This window comes from Ceraceosorus guamensis (genome assembly GCF_003144195.1).
Source record: "Ceraceosorus guamensis strain MCA 4658 unplaced genomic scaffold IE81scaffold_36, whole genome shotgun sequence".
NCBI lineage: Eukaryota > Fungi > Basidiomycota > Exobasidiomycetes > Ceraceosorales > Ceraceosoraceae > Ceraceosorus > Ceraceosorus guamensis.
In genome coordinates this window covers 21,173-40,449 of record NW_020290031.1, presented here as the reverse complement: position 1 = coordinate 40,449, position 19,277 = coordinate 21,173, and the positions used below count along the sequence as shown (strand labels likewise).

Genomic DNA, 19,277 nt, shown 5'->3' with positions numbered 1-19,277 from the left:
GACTGCACTTTGGGTGGGTCAAAGGCGTCAATGGGGCTCAGTTGCCACTCGTCGATTAGCTGTGAGTCACGAAGAACAGTGGGCATGACCGTCCGGAACACAACGATGCACAACACCCAACCCACGCACGACAACGACATTCATGCGAAATCGCGAAAAGGCAAGCAGCGAAGCTTGCAATCACAATGTGATGAATGGCGGATGCGCGTGCATGCAGACTTTTTTCTGCCAATAGGCAGCTCTCCGCGGTGTCCACGGATCTGTTCCGTCATGCAATCGCGTGAATAATCACGAATAAGATTCGTAAATTACCCTGCTTGATGTGAATCGCGAATCGCAATCATGAACACAGCAGGGCTGATGCAAACACAGGCAAGCAGCACCTCCATGCAGTAGTGAACATCATTCGTGAGGTGAAACCTCGACCAGAATGATGTGCGTGAACATGAGCTGGCCGCTGTCTCCCTCGTGCACTTGGCTCTTGCCGAAGTCAATTGGCCAAGAGGAGCGCCTTCATTCTCGCAACTTGCAAGTGGAAGCCATGTTTCTACATTCACATTTGTGAGCCTCCTGTTGCCCGACTTGTCAATGATGTAGTTGGCGCGGAGGCGTGGTGGCTCTGAAGATACAACTCGAAATCAAAAGTTGAACATTTGTGTGGACCGTCTTAGCTCAAAAGGGCTTCTGTCCATCAGGCAGCAGCAGAGTGCTCAAGCGTCCGATGGCTTCCTTCAGCACCCAAAGCCTCGGCGCTGCGTTCCGTGTCGTTCTCCGTGTGCCTGATGGATTCTTTCGCGCTCGCCGCTTGGACATGCGCTATATCGATCGCGTCCCTCTTCATGGTGCTTGCTGGCTCCTCTGCAGGTCTTGCGATCTGCTTCTTCTCCAGCGCTTCTTTGACAGGCCTGAGAATGTCATCCATAGATGTATTCTTGACTTGGTGCAAGTCCACACCAAACACCAGAGCCAGGTCCTCATCGCTCTTGGACTTGGCCAGTGCCTCCCTAAAGTTGATCATCTCTCTTTTGTTGGGACTGTTCTTGAGGGGCTTGGCTTTGGGATTGAAAGAAGAGGTCGACTTGTACGCCAATTGCGACAGGCAGAATTTGGTGTTCGGGAACGCGTTCTCCACCGCTGCAGCATACCGGACCATCTGTGGTGCGACCTCGGACGTAATACTTCTTACCCCGTCAGGGTGAAAGCAAGAAGGATTGGCTTCTGCTCCCCGGGCAATCATGATGCTCTTGACTCCCGTGAGTTGCATCAAGCTTTGAGCTTCCTTGGCATCCCAAGCATCTCCATTACAGCAAAGAGGCAGCGCGCCTCCCGTCTCTTCAGCTACGACCTCAGCAACCTCTTGCAACCTGTTCGGGAGAGCCGCTTCTCTGGGTCGCATCTCCTTGGTGCGGCAGTGTACGGTCAGATTCTCGATGCAGCCTGTCCTGATGATCTGCCTGACCAGCGCTTGCGTCGCCTCCTTGGTTGGCAGTAGCCTGATTTTGCAGCTCACAGTGACGTGTGGCGGAGCAGCTCTGCGCATAGCTCGAAGCACATCGCAGAGCAGATCGGGTGTGGACAGGAGATGTGCGCCCATGCCTCCAATCGTAGAGAATGGCTTTGGACACCCGCAATTGAGGTCCACGCCTGCCACGTCATTATGCGCCGTTAGACGCTTGATCGCTGCGTAAGCCCACTGCGGATTGGCACTGCCAAGCTGAAAGATGACGCGTGCTTTCTCGATGGGATGCGTGGTGAAAACCTCCTTGTCGTCCTTGATGAAGGCTACGATGCCAGTCGTTTCTGCTCGCATACAGTCCATAATGTAGTGCGTGTGAGCCCCCTGAGTACCACTACCGTAGCTGCAGGCTTACTTACCATTGACAACCCTTTCACAGCCCATGATGGCTCGATCGACGATTTCTGGTCCCCAAACCAAATCAGCGCCGTACTGCAGGGATAGCAATCGCGTGGGCAAGTGTCCAGACCTTACCATGGGCGCAAGAAAGAGACCAGTCCTGAAATCTACCCTGGGCGGCTTGGGTCGCGCATTCAGCACGCTTGGCAAATCTGCCCATTCCGACTCCGGCACCACACCCGGAATCTCTAGAGCGGCGCTTCTTGCTGCCCTCTCTTCGTCCTTCTTCTTCTTGCCATCCGTAGAAGAAGAATTAGCAAGGTCGTCGTCATCAAGAGCTGCCAGGTCCTTTTCAGTCACTGCACCCATATTTGAGGTTGTGATCGCGACGCTGCCAGTGCTAAGACCTAGCTTTTGCCGCTTTGCAGGATGGTCGCTACCACTGAGCGTGCGAGATGGCGAAAGGTTTCCCACAGAAGGAGCCATGATCGACTGGAAAGCCGATGAATGGCGCGCTGTCACACGATTAGTGATCGAAGGCAAGCGATCAACAGCGAGCGAGCGCTGGAGTAGATGCGATGCTAGGCGCCCGAGATCTATAGGCATTCCCTCGGAGGCGTTGAGATGGAGGGGCTTGCTCGATGGCCTTACTTTGTCCAATGGAGGAGCTCGCAATCGTCAATCTCAGGCTGAGCTGACTGAGGCAAGAGAAGAGCGTGTTGTGGGAGAATCAGAAAAGGCGTCGCCCTGATCCGCTTTCCACTGGCTCGACGTGTTACAACAAATACCGAGTGATCGCTTCGGAGAGAGGTGGTGAGCATGGATGCCTTCGAGCAGTCAGCAATCTCTCGTCGGGCACGCAGGGATGTCGAAACCGCAACGCTGCTCGGAAAAACTCCAAAATCAATGTGCGACGAGTCACGTGAAATGGCATCAATGCGAGCGCTTGGTCGAATTTCAATCTGAAGAAGAGGTCGCAGGCTGAGCACTACAAGACCAAAGCTACATATGGGCTTAGAAGGTCTTTGTCCTAAATTCGACCCGAATTCAGGGGAGCTCCAAGTTTTGTTAAAGGAGCATATTTTCGTGCCAAATTTTTATTTGATTCACAAACAAGAATTCGAACAGCCCCCCGCTTATGAGCCGGGCCCGCGTCTCTTTTTGCAGGTTGCGTGCGTGATGCCGTGTATAATATGCTGCTCATCATGCATGCAGGGTGGTTGCGGCGGGCCTACCAGCACCTGTCTCGACAACAACTCGACCGTTTCGATCGAGTCTGCTGCAAGCAGCGCCTCCTCCTAGAGTTTCACGCACAGCCATCGATTGCCACGCCTGCTGTGGACGAGGAGCATCAGCGAGCCTGAGCCCCTGCCGTACCACTTGTTCATCATTCGTTATCGATCACTTCTTGCCCCGCACGCGAAGCAACGACTGTCATATCCGACGTCCAGCTTCCCTAGACATCTACCACTCTGCAAAGCCCCGGCATCTGTAGTTGCTGAGCGTCGCACTCGCCCTTCGTCCCGGAGATACGATACGGTGCTTTGAATCGTCCACTACCTGCTGACACCTCGCCGTCGCGTCTTGACCGAAGACCTCACCGTAAGGGGTAGCTCTGCGCAAGATCCTCATCCTTGGCGCTCTCTGGACTTCGCATCACGCCCGCCACATTCACACACGATCTCAATGTCGATCGGTGCCAGGGTGATCGATCCGCAGAGAATGGCAGGTTTCCACACACAGGACCTGCAAATAGATGCTCTATCTTCCAGTACAACGTCGTACTTCTCACCCCCTAGCGCTCGACGTGTGCCCAGGACTGATGGCCCTCTGCTACGTCCCGGCGCAGACGAGCACAACGCAACGCAGCCCTGGAGAAGGGAACCCGACGCGCAACACTTCTATCCACATCAAAATGTTGCAAGCGGCAGCCGTCATGCAGCACCTTTCCGGGACGACCACTTCGGGATGTCAGCTGGTCCGAGCTCACAAGCCAACACGCCACGCAGGCAGCTCGGTCCTGCGTTCCGAAATCGCGAGGATAGCCATCGCGAGCCCAGTAGAGCAGACACATTTGCAAGGCTAGCTGGACCTTCCTACTCAACTGCCGATCACGCCATGCCGGCCAAATTGACAAGATCAGAGACTCAGCCTCTGTTTCAGACCAGCAACGCGATATCCCACGGCGATATCGAAGACTCTCTGGGCGGTGCCTATCCGCGCGACATCAGAAGACCATCAGCGCCCGGGGCATTGCCGCCACAGCCTGTCAAGACACTCAAACCGCCAAGCAGTAGCAGTGGGAGTAGCGGAGGCGGTACATGGGGTTCAAAACAGGCAGCGTGGGACACTCCCTCGACTTCGCTTGAAGAGGTATTGCCAGGCTGGCAGACCAGCATTGAAGGTCAAAGGCAATCGAACAATGCATCGCATCGGAGGCAAGTGACCCGCGGTGAGAGCGAGATGCTGCAGGCGCTCAAGCAAGGCAGGGATGCGGAGATAGCACAAGCTGAGAACGGCATCAATGTTGGAAGCTTGGTACGAAAGACTGGGAGTAGCATGAGGCGCGCTTCGGCCGATTTCAAACTGAAGTTCGCTGGCATTGTAAGTCCGGCCAGCGGTTCGTCCTTTTCAAATGGGCCTCCCACACCCAGCAGGCGGCGTGAAAGTGGTAGCGTCGATCTTGGTGCTCCATCAGCTCGATGGCAACCTCAAGATGCATGGGTACCGCCATGGCTTCGAAATGGCGATGGTGGAGAAAATGCGTCCCTAGTGCGGGAAGGCGCACTGGAGAAGCCTCATCCGAGCTGGTGGAGTCCTAGTCGGACACCTAGTCCTTCCAATTCGCAGTCTGGCAAACGTCTATCTGTGCTCTCCGCAAAGATCAGTTCTCCCCGACTGCAGCCAACTTTAGAACACGAGGGCGACAGCGCAACGATTTCCAAGACGAGTTCTAGGCATCGACTATCGAGGAGCGAAGTGTACGATAGCCAGCCAGGCGGCGGCTCTCATGCAGCGGAGCATATCTTCGAATTCGCGCCAGATCCACAGGCATCGCCTGGCCCGCTCGGCAGTGCAGGCAGGCGAGCGAGTAAAGCGCTTAGGAACATCAAGAGCCTGTCTGGCGGCGCATTGCGGCGGGCAAGCATGACCAGCCTCAACTCTGCTGGAGGGCTGATATCGCCGAGCAACGACGTGGAGCCCAGCACCATCTCGATGAATACGATACAAGGCAGGGCAGCAGATGCCTCGCTGAGCGAGACGACGCCTCTGGCGCCAGGACAAAGTCGCAGAGATGGCGCGGAGTCGCGCACACCTCGCGCTGAGAGGCAGCTTCTGCCGCCTTTTGCCCACCACGAGGAGCGGGAAGGCACGACACCGACGAATGCGCGCCAGAATTTGTCGCCAGGTCTCGATGGCCCCAGGAATGTTGATGCGGCCAGTAGCGGTACAGCTGGTTTCGTCAGCCAAGCTAGTCACCCTGAGCCTCAGGCAGCGAGAGCAAAGGGTGGCCCGTTGGGCCCAGCAGTAGCTGCTTGGCGGCGAGTGCAGCGCGAAGCTACAGCAGCGACTCACGACAAAGGCCTGGCTCCGATTGAGCAACGTCACAAGGCTAGCTTTGCAAGACCGAACGGGAATCCTGCAACGCCAGGTCGTGCTGCGGGACCTAGCGCTATTGATGGAGCAGCTCGCGAAGTGTCGACAAGTGGTGGAGGTGCGGGGAACGCAGGAGTAGGTCAGCCACACAGTAATGGGGCTAGACACACCGAGCAAAGACGGCCGGGCACTGGCAACACTGGAGCTGGGACTGCGGGATGGGGCGGTGGTTCGGGAGGCAGTGGCGACAATGCGGGTGGAGGTAGCGGGCGACCACCACCAGGTGGTGGCGGCAGAAACGGGATACCGCGATCGCAGTCACCACCAGTCCATGCCATCTTCAAACGCCAAGAGCTGATAGGCAGAGGCGCCTATGGAGCTGTCTATCGAGGCATCCATCTGTCGACCGGGTCTGCTGTTGCTTTGAAAGTCGTCAACCTAGACACTCCGGAAGATGACGTCAGTGACATTCAGAGAGAAGTCGCGCTCTTGTCGCAGCTCAAAGAGACCGATAGCAAGAATGTCATCAAGTATTGGGGCTGCTGGCTCAAGGGTCCCGAGCTTTGGATTGTCATGGACCTTGCGGAAGGAGGCTCCGTGCGCACTGTGGTATGTGTCGCTTCCTCAAACGCGCATGTCAGGCCCGCTTCTTACGCTTCGCGTTTGCCGTGCACAGATGAAAGCTGGCCATGTGGCAGAAAAATATTGCGGAGTGATTATGCGCGAGTCACTGGTCGCACTTGCTTATCTGCACAAAGCTGGTATCATCCACCGCGACATCAAAGCTGCAAATATCTTGCTCACCGACTCCGGCCGGGTCATGCTTTGCGATTTTGGCGTGGCGGCCACGCTTGTCTCGAGCAGCGTCCACAGCAAGAGAAGCACGTTTGTGGGCACACCGTATTGGATGGCACCGGAGGTCATCACAGAGGGCAAGACGTACGATCAGAGCGCTGACATCTGGAGCTTGGGCATCACGCTCTACGAAATGGCTTGCGGCAACCCTCCTCATGCCGACCAAGAGCAAATGCGAGCCATCATGCTCATACCAAAGTCGAAGCCTCCTCGATTCCCGAGCGATGGCCAATTTTCCCAACTTATGCGGGACTTCCTGGCTGCTTGTCTGAACGAGGAACCCAAGGAGCGCCCCAATGCGGATGAGCTGGCCAAGGCCAAGTGGATCAAGAGCTTCGCAAAGACGTCGACTGCTACGATCAAGGACTTGATTGCCAACTACAACGCGTGGACCAAGACTGGTGGAATGCGCATGAGTCTATTAGGCGCGGAGACAGCGGACTTGAGCGATCACGGGTGAGTCAGCCACGCTCACGACTTAGCGGCTTCGTTTGCTAACCTCTTCTGGCCTCTATCGTGACGAAGGCATCGAGACTCGTTTGCATTCGATGCGCACGACAGCGCAGATGGTTGGGAGTTTGGTACTTTTCGAGGAACGTCCTCTCCAGTGTTTGGCAGCTCAGAAGCTTCGGCAACAGCGCATGGTCCTGTTCGCGATCACCCGCTCCTTCGCTTGTTCGACAGCGAGGATGGAACGCCTGCAGTGGAGACCGTACCTGCCAACAGCTCCATGGTACCAGCAAACATGCTTGAGTCGTTGAGTCGTGCCCGGTCAGGTAGAGACTCGGCACCCTCAGTATCAACGTTGCGAGCAGCCGCTGCGGATCACCGACCGGCACCACCGCCTCCTCAGCCGGTAGCATCAAATACAACCAAGGGGAGCAGCGCGAGCGAATTGCCAAATCCCAATGCTGCTAGCACCGTGGCCCAGCCCATCGCTGCGACAGCAGAGCCAGTGGAGCAAAAAGCAAGCTTTGCTGGGACGGGTATGACCCCTTTTCGCTTTGGGGGTGGAGGTGCACCAATGAGCGCGAATGCGAATGCGCGGGCAGCCATGATAGACACACGTCGACATCGCGACCAACAGCGGTCCACGTCATCCATGGAGGAGGTTGCTCCAGAATTGGCCAAGTTTGGAGCCGCTAAAGCTGGCGCGCGGAAGCCAGGAAGCAGTGGCAGCGTGGCTGGAGAGCACAGAAACTCGCCGAGCTTTGCCCATGCGCACGAGAAGCGACCGAGCTTGGCTAGCATCATTCATCGCAGGGCGAAAAGCAGCCTCTCGAGCATGTCCGCGAAGTCCACAACCACACCCGTCGAGCAGGATATTTCTCAAAGCAACACAGCTGCCACGTCGACCTCTGGTCTCAGCATGAGTCCTGCCAAGAACCGCAACGGATTCGTGCTGCCCTCGGGCTCCGCCCAGATCGACCTTTACACTACAATGGAAGGGCACGAAAGCCCCGGGTCAGACTCGTCATACCAAAGTCGTCACCTCGCACGCTCGCAAAGTGATCAGCAAGCGCCCGAGCAAGTCGCAAGTGGGCACAAGACGCCGGGCGCGGCGCAAGATGTGATGATCGGTAGCAGATCCGTCGGCATGGGCGCTGGACGAGACGTCCCAGCCTCCGCACCGGTCGGCGTGGGGATGGGTGCAGGGCCTGGCAGTCATGTAGAGCGGACGCCAGCCCAAGCAGCCACAGCCGCCTTGATTACCGCCCAACGATATGCAGCACAGACGCCCAACTACGGGTCGCGCAGTCGGAGCGGTTCGCGCACTCGTCCACTCGCCTTGAACCAGGATGGAGCGGCATCCTTTACTGGGCAAGCGCACGCTTACGGCAGGAGCTTTTCTGCTGCATCCTCGACTTCAACTTTTAGAGATGCGTTGGGCGCTGGGCACGAATTCTCCACCGAAGGGCTGCCACCTTCTCCCAGTCCTTCATCGAGCGCATTCTTCGCTCATCTGAATGGGCAGTCAGGCGCAGGTACGCCCGTTGGTCCTTTCGGACCGCGAAGAGTGCCTCAGTGGGGAGGTCAAGCTCTTCGACAGGCAGCCGACGGCAGTGCTGAACTAGCCCTCGCCTCTCAACATGTAAACTCGGACTCACTGCACAGCCATTCGCAACACGGCGGCAACGATTTGCTTGATCGTGGACGTGTTCTGACCACAACTCAGGCACCCCGTGGTCCGAGCCTGAAACCTCTGGACCTGGCTGCGGTCACTGGAAGTGCATCACCTTCTCTGAGCGCGAATGGAACCTCTGACGCTCTGCGCATCGAGCTCTCTCGCATCGTGCAAGATTTGGGCGACTGGCTAGAAGTGCTCGGAAAAGGACTGGGCGACATCGTCGATCATAATGACGCATCTGCTGCCGCAGGTAGCAGCTGATGTTGACGGAAAGTCTTGGAGCGCGGAAAAGAAATGGCTTTTGGAGCCTAGGTCTCGGGGAAAAGCTAGCCCATTGGCAACCTTGCTCGAATTTGTTGCAACACAGTGCACATCTTGGCAGTCCCTATCCCCCCTAATGTGCTCGCAATTGAGAATTGACATGTCACCATCTCGCGGCTCTTGTACTTTACATCAACATGCAATTCGCAATGATGGCAATCGCTGCCGTGCTGGTTGCTTTGCCTCGCTGCCGCACAGATTGCCATTGAAGTGGACAGTGAATGTCTTAGAAGTACGAGCTGCTCGGCGGCATCGGTATAGGGACTGCTGCCTGTTGTTGAGTGTCAACAGAGGTGACTGTGACCGCGTAAGCAGGTGCTTGCGGGGCTGCTGCGGATCGCAAGCGGCGGTCTGCATGCGCGGTCGGAGATGCATGGGCTCCGAGCGAGGCCTAATCCAGAGCCAAAGGCTTGTGATGGTGGAGACGGATAAAGCAGTTGGATCATCTGATCACTCAGCAACATGTTTCAGCCACGCTGGGTGAGATCTGTCTGCTCCCTCTCCGCCTCTCTCCTGAGGTTGACGCTTCAGCATGACTAGATTGCTATGCCAAGACGAAGAGCATGCTGAGGAAGCTTGGCGTAGGAGCTATGCCTTCCTTATGCCGGCCGGTTCCCTTCGCCATCGTGCGCCAAGTCTTGCCCTTCAACGGGCGCTTGCGATTGTTCAGGGACCTGTCTGAGGCGCTCGATATCCTCCGCGAGCTCAGGAAAACTTTCCGCCACAGAATCGGCCAGCCGGTCGTAGTAGGACTGTCAAACGATGCAGGGCCAAGACATCAGCGACGCGAGAACGGCGGACCAAGAGTAGGCTTGGACTGCAAGGCAGAACACCGAGACTCACATCAAGAGCCATAGTCGTGGAAGCTACGATTTGATTGTGAATGATGAGCTCGCTCATGAAGGTGCGAGTGTGCAGATCGGGATTGCGACCCCTGTCTAGCATGTTCATCACATCCGGCTCGATCAGCATGGAGAGATCTTGATTGGAGCCAGCTTCGGAGAGACACGAGAGTGAAGCGATGACTTGATTTCTGGATTGGAGCGAGATCGATATTGCAAAGCGAGAGCCGATTGTTTGGAATGAGTTCGGGAAAAAGGAAGGGACCAGCTCTCATGCTCGCTTGGCACTCAAGCCACTTCGGACATTTGGTACCGATAACGGCACGCCGCAAAGCGAACACAAGACCTACTCTCACTCACATTCTAGCACCGACCACGTGCTCCTGTCCAGGCTGAACATCAGCAGTGCATACGGCCAATTGGTACAGCTCTGCAATGGCGTTTTTCGCGCAATTCTCCAGCGTCTGCCTTGCTTGCTCGTGGGGGGATGACACTGTGCTCGAGACATCGTTCTGAGCTTGACCTAGATGAGTCGCTGCGGATAGAGCTTGGCCTGATGAGTGCCCATTGCCTGCTGCTGTACCATTAGCCGCTCCACCAGGTGGCTCGGGAGAAGGAGAGGGAGATAGAGGAGTATGCTGGCGTGGTGCATTTGGTGACAGCATGTTTGTGATACCTAAGCCTTGGCGAGCTCGACGCACCGCGCTTTAGACAGGCAGCTCAGCTGCTTGCGTTGACCCTCAGAGCTGCATGGGTGTGCTTCCGACGCTGCGGGTGTAGGGAGAGTGACGAATGAGTGGTGAAGAGTGTGTAGTGAGTGTAGAGTGACGAGCGATGAGTGTGCAATCCTACGCAGGGCATCATTGACTTAGACTCTAACCTATACGTGTCTTTTGCTGCCCCACCCCATCCACGCAGCATGCCTGCATGTGCTTTCGCTGCCCTCCTCATGCAGCAGCCGCGCAGAGGCGCCACACCAGCAGCACGCAGCGGTGATGCAGATGCAGGGTCCGTGCATAGCAATCAGCAAGTGAATCAAGCAGCCTCAACTCTCAGCAGCTATAGGCTGCTGCTGTAGTATACAATCAGAAGAGAGGAAGAATCTGAATGTGGATCCAGTTGCGGCTGAACATGCCCAGCCTGTCAGTCAAAGATTGTGAGCTTGTAGAGTCACTGTTCACTCAGCGCTGTGTTGCTGAATGGCAGGGGTCCAGAGCAGCTAGGGTAGAGATTCGGGAAAAAGTCGTGAGTGAGGCTTCCATCGGATCTCGTGGGCATCACACCACGTGTGGGCAAATACATGCTGCGCGCGGAATCGTGGTTGCGGTCGCGGTCGCCATGTATAGGTATACGGTATATGCCTTGTGTGCGCGTTTGTACGCCTGGGCTCTGAATGCGGTCGCCTTTGTCACTCACGACTCGATTGTGTGTCTCGCCTTCGAGAGAGAGAGAGAGACGCAGCTAGCAAAGACATGCAACCACGAATCCCTTTATCCGGCCCTGCTGGTCTGAATGCTTGAAGTTCGAGTGTCATTCTGTCTATCAGAATCACAGTGGAGAGCTGGACTACCAAGCTGCAGAGATCCGTATTTGCTGCACGGGCGAGATCTGGAGGATGCAAATGCCCGACTAATCGCTTGGCAAAACGTCTGAGCGGGCTGTACGGTACTTGGCAGTCACGAATGGTCTGGTCATCTTGGCAGTGTGAGTGCGAGTTCTGAATCAACAGTCAAGAATGAGATTCTTGAATGCCACGATTGCATCGCAGGAGAGATGGCGCATTCACCATCCTTCGTCGTACCTCGGGATCGCATCGGTGCTTTGCCGAATGAATACGTGGCTCGAGTGGAGTCGTGCACTTGCGACTCATTGCGTCTAGACTCATCACAGTCATCACAACCGTCACAGTCCTTGATGATCACAGCATTCTTGCTTTTACTCACGACGTGCGACCTCGGGACCGTTTCAGATTCCGGGAGGCTGACACGCCGGTATGCTTGGCACACCTTCATCCTCGCCTGCGCCTTCACCTCCGCCCCCACCAACACCAGGGCCAGCACCAGCACCAACTGATCTGTCTCTCTTCCTCTCGAGATCTGCTGCCGTTTCGAGCTCGAGTTCAAAGCTTCCACTACCGCCGTCGTAGCAGCTCGAACCTTTGCGCTGCGCCACTTTCGCACATATGGGAGCAATCAGGCAGACCTTCCAAGGGATTGTGGATCAAGAATCAAAGTAGCATGCAGATCGAGCTTGATTCTTCGACTGTCGGAATACGGTAGACACATCACAGTGGTGAGTGGTGAGTGGTGAGTGGTGAGTGGTGAGTGGTGAGTGGTGAGTGGTGAGTGTATGCTGCTGCTGCTGCTGCTGCTGCTGCTCATGCATCGCGCGTGCATCAGCCACCCAGCAAGCGCTCGGCCTTCCGTGCATGCTGCGTGAGCGTGACGCTTCCGTGCGCCGAGCTGCTTTTTTGCTTGCTTGTACCGGTATAGGTATCTATCTACGCTTGTTGCTGCAATCGACCAAGATCGCGATGATGATGCTGGTGATTGTTGCAGGTGCTTAATTGCTGCATGCCGGCCTGCCTGCAGCACGTTGCTTCTCCTCAACTCCTCTGCCCAACAACCTCTCGTTAGCTTGCAGCGTACAGCACATCATGACCAAAATTCCAGATTCGTGGACTTCACAGATTCGATTCTAACCTCCTTCTTTACCGTCAGAACTGCACCCCAACTGACGCTCTGTGGTCAGTCTTCAACTCGCTCGACCCCGTACTTGGCTCCCCGAAGACTGCGGGCCTCGAGGCGCGGCACAGCTAGGCTAGCGCGAACCGTTAGGTGAAAACATATCTAGCATCAAGCTACCTCATCGCCGGTTTGAGTTCCCTCAGCAATTTGGCAGGAGGGGCACTCAGCTCTGAAGGCTCTCTTCAAGACGTCTTTCCGGAAGTCTAGCCGCATCAGGACTGTCGTTGAGCCCATTGCACACCCGTCGATCCAGTACAGCGACGGCCTCTGATTCGCAATTCAACATGGTTGCCGCTGCGCTTCCTGAGCTAATCGGACCATCCTATAGCTGGGACACGCCCTTGACGAAGGAGCCTTTGACAGATGGCATTCTTTCGCGGATACGCTCCGTCTCGCTCACCTTCGACGAAGCACTCTCACCAGACTCTGTTCGGAAAGCAGTGAGGTCGATGGGCAACAGAGCAAGTATGGCTCCTTTGGCGGTGGCCGGATCAGCAGTCAACCCTTACAATCGGTGGGCGCTCAAGTTCAGCTGGCTCAGACCTATTGCTCCTGTGTCGGTCAGACATGCTGCGCATGGAAGAGGTTTGCTGCCAGAGACGTGGGATAGGAATCCTTTCATCGCTGCCGTTGGGAGCGGCCTGGCGGCGGGCTCAGACCTAGTCTACGGCGGGTCAACCATTGGCGACCACGCCACGTCATCATCTTCATCGACAGCGGTGCATTCGTTCAGTCGCACATTGCCCCCTCCTCACAGAGTTTTGTTGCTCGTCGCCTTGGGCTTATTCTGCTGGTGGGCAAACCTTAGAGGACTGAGGAGGCTTGGACTCGAGATCAGCCCAGCTTCGTCATCCTCCAGAAATACAGCAAGCTCAAGCGCAGAGGACAGGTCAGCGGTGCCGATGAGCAACCTGTCTTCCAGCGTGGGCGCTCTCAGCTCCAGCGCAACCTCGCCCCCCCTTCCTGCTGGAAGTCACATGACTTCAGCGTCCGTGGAGCCCTTCACCTCTAGTGCAGGACGTCCTGCAGCACAAACTTCTGTCTCCACATCGTCATCATCCCCAGCGCTTGAGCGTAGGGTGCTCTCATTCGCGCTCATATACTTTCTCTGGGCGATGGCTGGCTGGTTGACATACAGGATATATGTGGACCTCTTGGCTGGCGATCCGAAGGGTAGACATGCGCAGGTGCTGCAGGGCATCACTGTTCTGGGTGCCGTTGCGCTTGCCGTTTGGCCTGGCGAATTTGCAGCCAAGTGGACAAGAGTGGACTTTGGGAGGTTAGTAGGATCCTCATCTCGATCGTGGGTGGTACAGTGATTCAGGCCGCGCGATGCCAGCCGCAGGCAGGGCCATTGAGCCTGGGTTCGTCGAGCAATATTGCTGACCAATCATGCTTTCCTTGCCAAACTGTACTTCCTAGACACCTTCTCCACCTGCTCAGACCGACGCTCGCACAAGGTCCCACGTTTCCAGACGTGCTATTGGCAGACATTTTGACATCTTTTGCAAAGGTGCTAGGGGATGTGTGGTTGACTGCTTGCTTCCTCTTACCGCGACGAAATCATCACGAGTGGTGGAATGGAAGGGGAAGTTTGATAGTGCCCTGCTTGGCTACGTGAGTGTATCCCTACTTGGCTGTGCCTATGAACTGCAAGTCGGCGCGATGCGATCGTAAACAGAGCGAAGCTGAGCCCTTCTCGAACCTTTGCGCGACAGGCTGCCTTACCTGATTCGATTTCGGCAATGCATAGCAGAGTATCTCGTCTCGGCACCCGTACCGGGGTCGAATGCCAGCTCGGGCAGGTCCACGCGACCCTTGGCCAACGCCTTGAAGTACGCTTCAGCGTTCCCCGTTATCTGGTTGTCTGCGCTGCAAGATTCAACAGCTGGCACAGAGAGCTCGCCGGATGGGGTCAAGGGTGTATACGGTCTGTGGTGAGCAAAGGCAGTAGCGAGCTCTGTCTGGTAGCTTTTGCACATGCTCATGCTTTTGATCGTTGCCTCGGCGCATACAGGCTGCTTGCCGTTTTCGTGAACAGTTTCTTCTCATTCTGGTGGGATGTCACAAACGATTGGGGGCTAGACATGCTCAGGCCTAGCGCGTGGCCTCTACCCAGAGCGCTCGGCGGACAAGGAGTTCAATTTTCGACCAGCGGTTACTCGTTGCTGCCGGGCACAGGAAGCACGCGTAGCGCACCAACCTTCCACCGGAGAGGATTGAGCTCGCTGCCGGTTGGCACAGTACCCTCGCCAAACGAGAGCGACCTGTCGTCAGACCTTCAGCCCAAAGAGATGGCGATAGATCACCAGTCCAGCGTCTCGGTGTCACCTAGCAACAGCAGCACGACGCTTCATCGCTCTGTGAGCGGATCGAACACCTCCCAGAAAAACTTTCTCCGGCCGCCCAGCTTGAGTAGCTCGTCGCAGGCCGGTCACCATCGGAGGAGATCTTCGATGTTACGACCGGCTTCCAAACCGATGCTATTCCACCCATGGGTGTATCATCTGTCCATACTGCTGGACCTGCTTCTGCGTTTCACCTGGTCACTGAAGCTCAGTAGTCATCTGCACCACATTGTGGAGCTAGAAGCCGGCGTGTTCTTCCTGGAGGGATTGGAGATTGTCAGACGCTGCGCTTGGGTTTTCCTCAGAGTGGAGTGGGAGGAGGTGAAGAGGGGCAGCTGGAACAGGCGTGTACTGACCGGTTCAGCGCGGCATGCTGGATCTGGATCGCCTCGGTCCGATATGGCGAGGAGAAGAGAGGATCACAAGGACGACTCTTGATGACCCCACAGCATTGACTCATTCTAGCATGCCTGCCCGCCATACGACAAAGCACTCGTTCTGCACACTTTCATTGATCGCACTTGCCTTTTGCTCTGGTACAGGCTCTTCCAGTCAAATGTCACAGCCATTTCGATTCAGGCTGACGGAGCGAAGAGCGCAGGGCTCGCACCGCCTTGAGTGTGATGTTGACTTGTCCAAGATGAAAAGAGAGCGTGAATGGCAGGGCCCGGATGGGCTTTGCCGACTTCAAGTATGCTCGGGTTGGCTGGCACAATGACCATCAGTGCAGATAGCCTCCCGTAGAAGTCCAAAGCTGGAGCACCGGGGCTTGCGCTTCTGGTTGATGACACTTGCGATGGATTCGACGCATCCCGAAGGAGGACCTTTTGCACAGACATTCGTGACTTGCGAATCTCAAGCGATTCGTGTCAATTCGACTTGCCCATTCGTGACTGTGAGTCGACTTGACGGTGGTGAATTTTACTCTTTGGACTTCTCGAAAACTGCATCGCCTCCGCGCTGGCTGACCATTCACGTGATACAGGATTGAATTTCGGATCAAGAATCACGAATTCAAATTCCTAATTGTTAGTGAATTTGATGTTTCATGCACCGTGACGATCATCTGTTGCTGTTTGTGCATGTGCATGCGCGCGTCCATGTAGAGGATACTTGTGACTTGTGACTCAAGACTCGGGCAACTGATGACTGTATACGAATGCCAGGCATGCATGCAAGCTTCTCAACGGCGCGCTCACGCGACTGCTGCAGTCACGGGTCACGAGTTACGATGAGAGCCGCATTCATGATTCACACTCACCTCACCTCCTTCCGCCGGCGGCTGATTGTCATACTCACACTGCTGAGTGACACCTTCTCGACTGCCATTCGCAACATCGCTTCCGCTCACGCTTCGAACAATCTAACGATCCGCCCCCATTCACGTTCCTCTGGAGAAAGGCTGCTGTTTGCGCATCAACAACGCAAATCCTGAACAGCAGTAGCAGAGCCTCGCGAGGAGGCAATCGCCTTGTCCCCGAGAGCAGCAGCCGAAGGACTTGCAAACATGCCCGACACGGTGCTCAACGGCCGGGTCTCGCAAGAAGCAAGTGGAGCTGCTAGCAACACGAAGAGCGATGCAACCACCTCCGGATTGGAACATCCAGGAGAACCAAGAGGTGCGTCTCGCGTGCTGGGTAGAGATCCCGAGCCCACTGAGATCGGTACACCGGGGGAAGAGCCCAGGAGCCAGGCATCAGAGAGCAAAGCGGTGGCGAGTGTGGTCACGCAGCAAGCTGAAGAGGGACATGCGAAGGGTGACTCGAGCAGCTGCTACGATGCCGCTCCGAGCCAGGGCAAGCAAAAGCGGACTCTGTGGCGCCGTGGAAATTCTGCGGTGAGGGACACCTCTTCGGACTCGGACGATGCAGCTCAACGGCAAACCAAGGAGCTGTATCCTTACACGCTCACCCTCAAGCTGCGCTCCGTCGACCCGGCCAAAGATGCCGCAACATTGCCCCGTTCCAAGCTGCCCTCTCATCACGTGCCTACACTCGTCTCTCGAGCTGCGCTTGCATCGGATCAAGTTCTCAAGAGAGCGGCTAGAAGCATTCATCCTTTGAAAGCAGATGCGGATGAAAAGGCTGCTCTGCCAGCTGCATGGGATGCCGTTTCGGAAAGAACTAGAGATCGAAAGACTTCCAAACGCATCACTCGCGTGGTGCGCTCAGCTGTTGGCAAAGTGGCTCCCTCCACAACGGCTCCGGATGCCGGCACTGTGGATCTGGTCAATGCCAATTCCGGAGCTCTAGCATCGCTCACTTTTGAGAACCCATGGGACAGCTTTAGGAAGCCCAGCGTTGCCGATGCGCTCAATGGAGGGCTCAAGTGGGGTCTGCCAAGAGGTTATGAACAGGGTGGAGGTCGCTCAAGGTACAGAGGCGGAGGTAGGAGGCGCAAAGGTCCAGGAGCGGAGAGCGCAAATGATGTTGGGCCCAACATCGAGGTGATAAAACCTGATTGGGGCGAGAGACGAGTTGAGGACGAGGAGACAGATCTGCAGGTCCAGGCTCGCATCACTTGGTTGGGTCACGCTAGCATATTGGTGCAGCTGCCGCAGGTGCCCCGGCCACGCGCTGAGGAGCAAGAGGAAGCTGTAAGCGGAGCGATTGACGATGCTTCCGACGAAGAGAAGATCCGCGCAACTCGTCGGCCTTTCAATATTCTCATCGATCCTGTATTCAGCGAGCGCTGCTCGCCGTCGCAAGTCGCCGGTCCCATTCGCCATACACCGACGCCATGCGGAGCGTCGGATCTCCCTCCCATCGATGTTATTCTCATCAGTCACTCGCACTATGATCATCTTGATCTAGGCAGCATACAGGAGCTTCTCAAGACTCGCGGTAAAGCTTTACATGTCCTCGTTCCTCTCGGCAACAAGGCTTGGTTCGAGGCCAATGGGTTCAAGAAGGAACAAGTCAGCGAACTCGATTGGTGGGATGAGGCTTGGTTTTCGATCTCGAAAGAGGGTAATGCAGGTTACAGGATTATTTGCACACCAGCACAGCATGGTAGTGGTGAGTCGTGGGACATTCACATCACACACATTCGGCTAGATCGTATGCTCACGGATCTCCAAATGCGCGCCGAATCTGGCCACAGGACGAGGACCTGGCGACAAGGACTCCACGCTTTGGTCCAGCTGGCTCATCGAGCGCGTACTTCCAAAGGAGCCAACCACCACGACCGCTCCAACAGGCGTCCTGAACAAGGTTACGACGACAATCAACACGGCTTTCACCGCCGCGAACAACGTTGTCGCTGGCCGCCAAATTGCCAAAGGCGTTTCAGAGTCCACTGAAAAAGCAGCCGATGAAGTCACGACGAGCCCCAAAGTCTCAACACTACCTATCGTGTCCACGTTTGATGATCTAGAAGTGGAAGCCAAGCGGAGGTACAGGATATACTTTGCGGGTGATACTGGCTTGCGAGCCCACAACGAGAGTCGAAAACCAAGAGAACGATACCCGGCTTGCCCAGCATTCAGAGGTGAGCAAGCGATCGAATGGCTGGCCAACTTCGTCAAACGCTCCGACTGACGCTCGATCCACGCTTGCGAATTCAGACATTTCCCTGCGGTACGGTGTGCCGCACGTTCTGCTGCTGCCTATCAGCGTTGGCTCTTCTTTGTCGTACTTTAGATCGTGGGACCCTCTGCCTAGACGCTACTCGCCATTCCCTCGCGTCGAGTCTCCCTTGACCAGCGCGATACACATGGATGCTTTTGATGCCGTCGACTGTGCTAGGATCATGGCTTTGCGAATCAGAGCTGGACAAGAAGCTTCCAAGAGCGCGTCGCGAGAAGACGACGAGGAGGTGTCGAGGAGAGAAGATAGAGCTCGCGCTTTGGGTCCAAAGAATGGCGTTACTTGTTTGGCAGTGCATTGTGAGTTTGTAGAGGCGCTCAGGGTTCGCCATTCGCTAGATGCAAATACTCCCCCGGCTGTTTGCTCACTGTACGATTGCCCCTCCTGCCTTGCTTTTGTCTAACACACCATGTGTACAGATGGCACGTTCGTACGCAATTCGTCGCAGACTATGGACGATCTTCGAGACCTGGCTCAAGCGTGTGCCAAGGCAGCATCCAACGGCTCGGCAAGCTCCATCACACATCCACACCGACCTCATCTGCATAGACACAACCTTTCTACCGCAACGGCTGCCACTGGACGAACAAACGGCACAGCACAGGGGGACCTCGCGCGCACAAAAAGCAGCAGCGCCAACGTGCTCATCGACCCGACCAACATCGTCGACATGCGCTTCATCCGCACTCGAGAAGGAGCTTTCGAGAGATCAAAGGGGAAGGAGGAAGATATTTTCCTCGTCTCTCATCAGGGAGAGACTGTATGGTTCCCGATTTCGACTTAGATTGCCGCATCTGGCACGTCGAAGAGCATATAGTACAATCTCGCATTGTCCACTCGCAGAAAGCTGATCGAGGGCATATAGGCTCAGCTGTAGATACCACGCTAGTCACGTCACTGAGCAATAGCATTCTTCCAGAGGATAAGAATGGACTGGGCGTTGACAAAGGTATGTCTTGAAATCTTGCGGGGGCGTCTATCTCTTGGCGTGCATCAT

At 55.9% G+C, this 19,277-nt stretch overlaps 6 protein-coding genes across 6 annotated transcripts; 4 read left to right on the top strand and 2 right to left on the bottom strand.

The window, feature by feature from the left end:
* Positions 1-438: 438 nt before the first annotated feature.
* IE81DRAFT_324036 (FMN-linked oxidoreductase) lies at positions 439-2,698 on the bottom strand. The gene is made up of 2 exons (XM_025514127.1): positions 1,876-2,698; positions 439-1,800 (listed from the first exon to the last, which is right to left on the bottom strand). Exons 1-2 carry the CDS (start codon positions 2,222-2,224, stop codon positions 692-694), a joined length of 1,458 nt encoding a protein of 485 aa, XP_025369028.1. The 5' UTR covers positions 2,225-2,698; the 3' UTR covers positions 439-691.
* A 3,069-nt stretch (positions 2,699-5,767) lies between these two features.
* On the top strand, positions 5,768-6,767 carry IE81DRAFT_291113 (Pkinase-domain-containing protein; the record flags this gene model as incomplete). Its single annotated transcript, XM_025511883.1, has 2 exons — positions 5,768-6,061; positions 6,129-6,767. Coding segments are annotated over 2 exons (933 nt in total), but the record flags the coding sequence as incomplete, so codon positions are not given.
* Positions 6,768-8,320: 1,553 nt separating this feature from the next.
* IE81DRAFT_151707 (hypothetical protein) lies at positions 8,321-9,351 on the top strand. Its single transcript, XM_025510449.1, has one exon. The coding sequence runs from the start codon at positions 8,665-8,667 to the stop codon at positions 9,238-9,240; it is 576 nt and encodes a 191-aa protein (XP_025369026.1). The 5' UTR covers positions 8,321-8,664; the 3' UTR covers positions 9,241-9,351.
* Positions 9,244-10,447, bottom strand: IE81DRAFT_151678 (hypothetical protein). Its single transcript, XM_025510448.1, has 3 exons — positions 9,959-10,447; positions 9,600-9,789; positions 9,244-9,508 (listed from the first exon to the last, which is right to left on the bottom strand). The coding sequence occupies exons 1-3, from the start codon at positions 10,261-10,263 to the stop codon at positions 9,356-9,358; spliced, it is 648 nt and encodes a 215-aa protein (XP_025369025.1). The 5' UTR covers positions 10,264-10,447; the 3' UTR covers positions 9,244-9,355.
* A 1,886-nt stretch (positions 10,448-12,333) lies between these two features.
* IE81DRAFT_151640 (EXS-domain-containing protein) lies at positions 12,334-15,200 on the top strand. The gene is made up of 4 exons (XM_025510447.1): positions 12,334-13,624; positions 13,768-13,962; positions 14,064-14,282; positions 14,363-15,200. The coding sequence occupies exons 1-4, from the start codon at positions 12,630-12,632 to the stop codon at positions 15,129-15,131; spliced, it is 2,178 nt and encodes a 725-aa protein (XP_025369024.1). The 5' UTR covers positions 12,334-12,629; the 3' UTR covers positions 15,132-15,200.
* A 902-nt stretch (positions 15,201-16,102) lies between these two features.
* Positions 16,103-19,229, top strand: IE81DRAFT_151541 (Metallo-hydrolase/oxidoreductase). Its single transcript, XM_025510446.1, has 4 exons — positions 16,103-17,710; positions 17,796-18,182; positions 18,259-18,579; positions 18,700-19,229. The coding sequence occupies exons 1-4, from the start codon at positions 16,201-16,203 to the stop codon at positions 19,062-19,064; spliced, it is 2,583 nt and encodes an 860-aa protein (XP_025369023.1). The 5' UTR covers positions 16,103-16,200; the 3' UTR covers positions 19,065-19,229.
* The last annotated feature ends 48 nt before the right edge of the window (positions 19,230-19,277 follow it).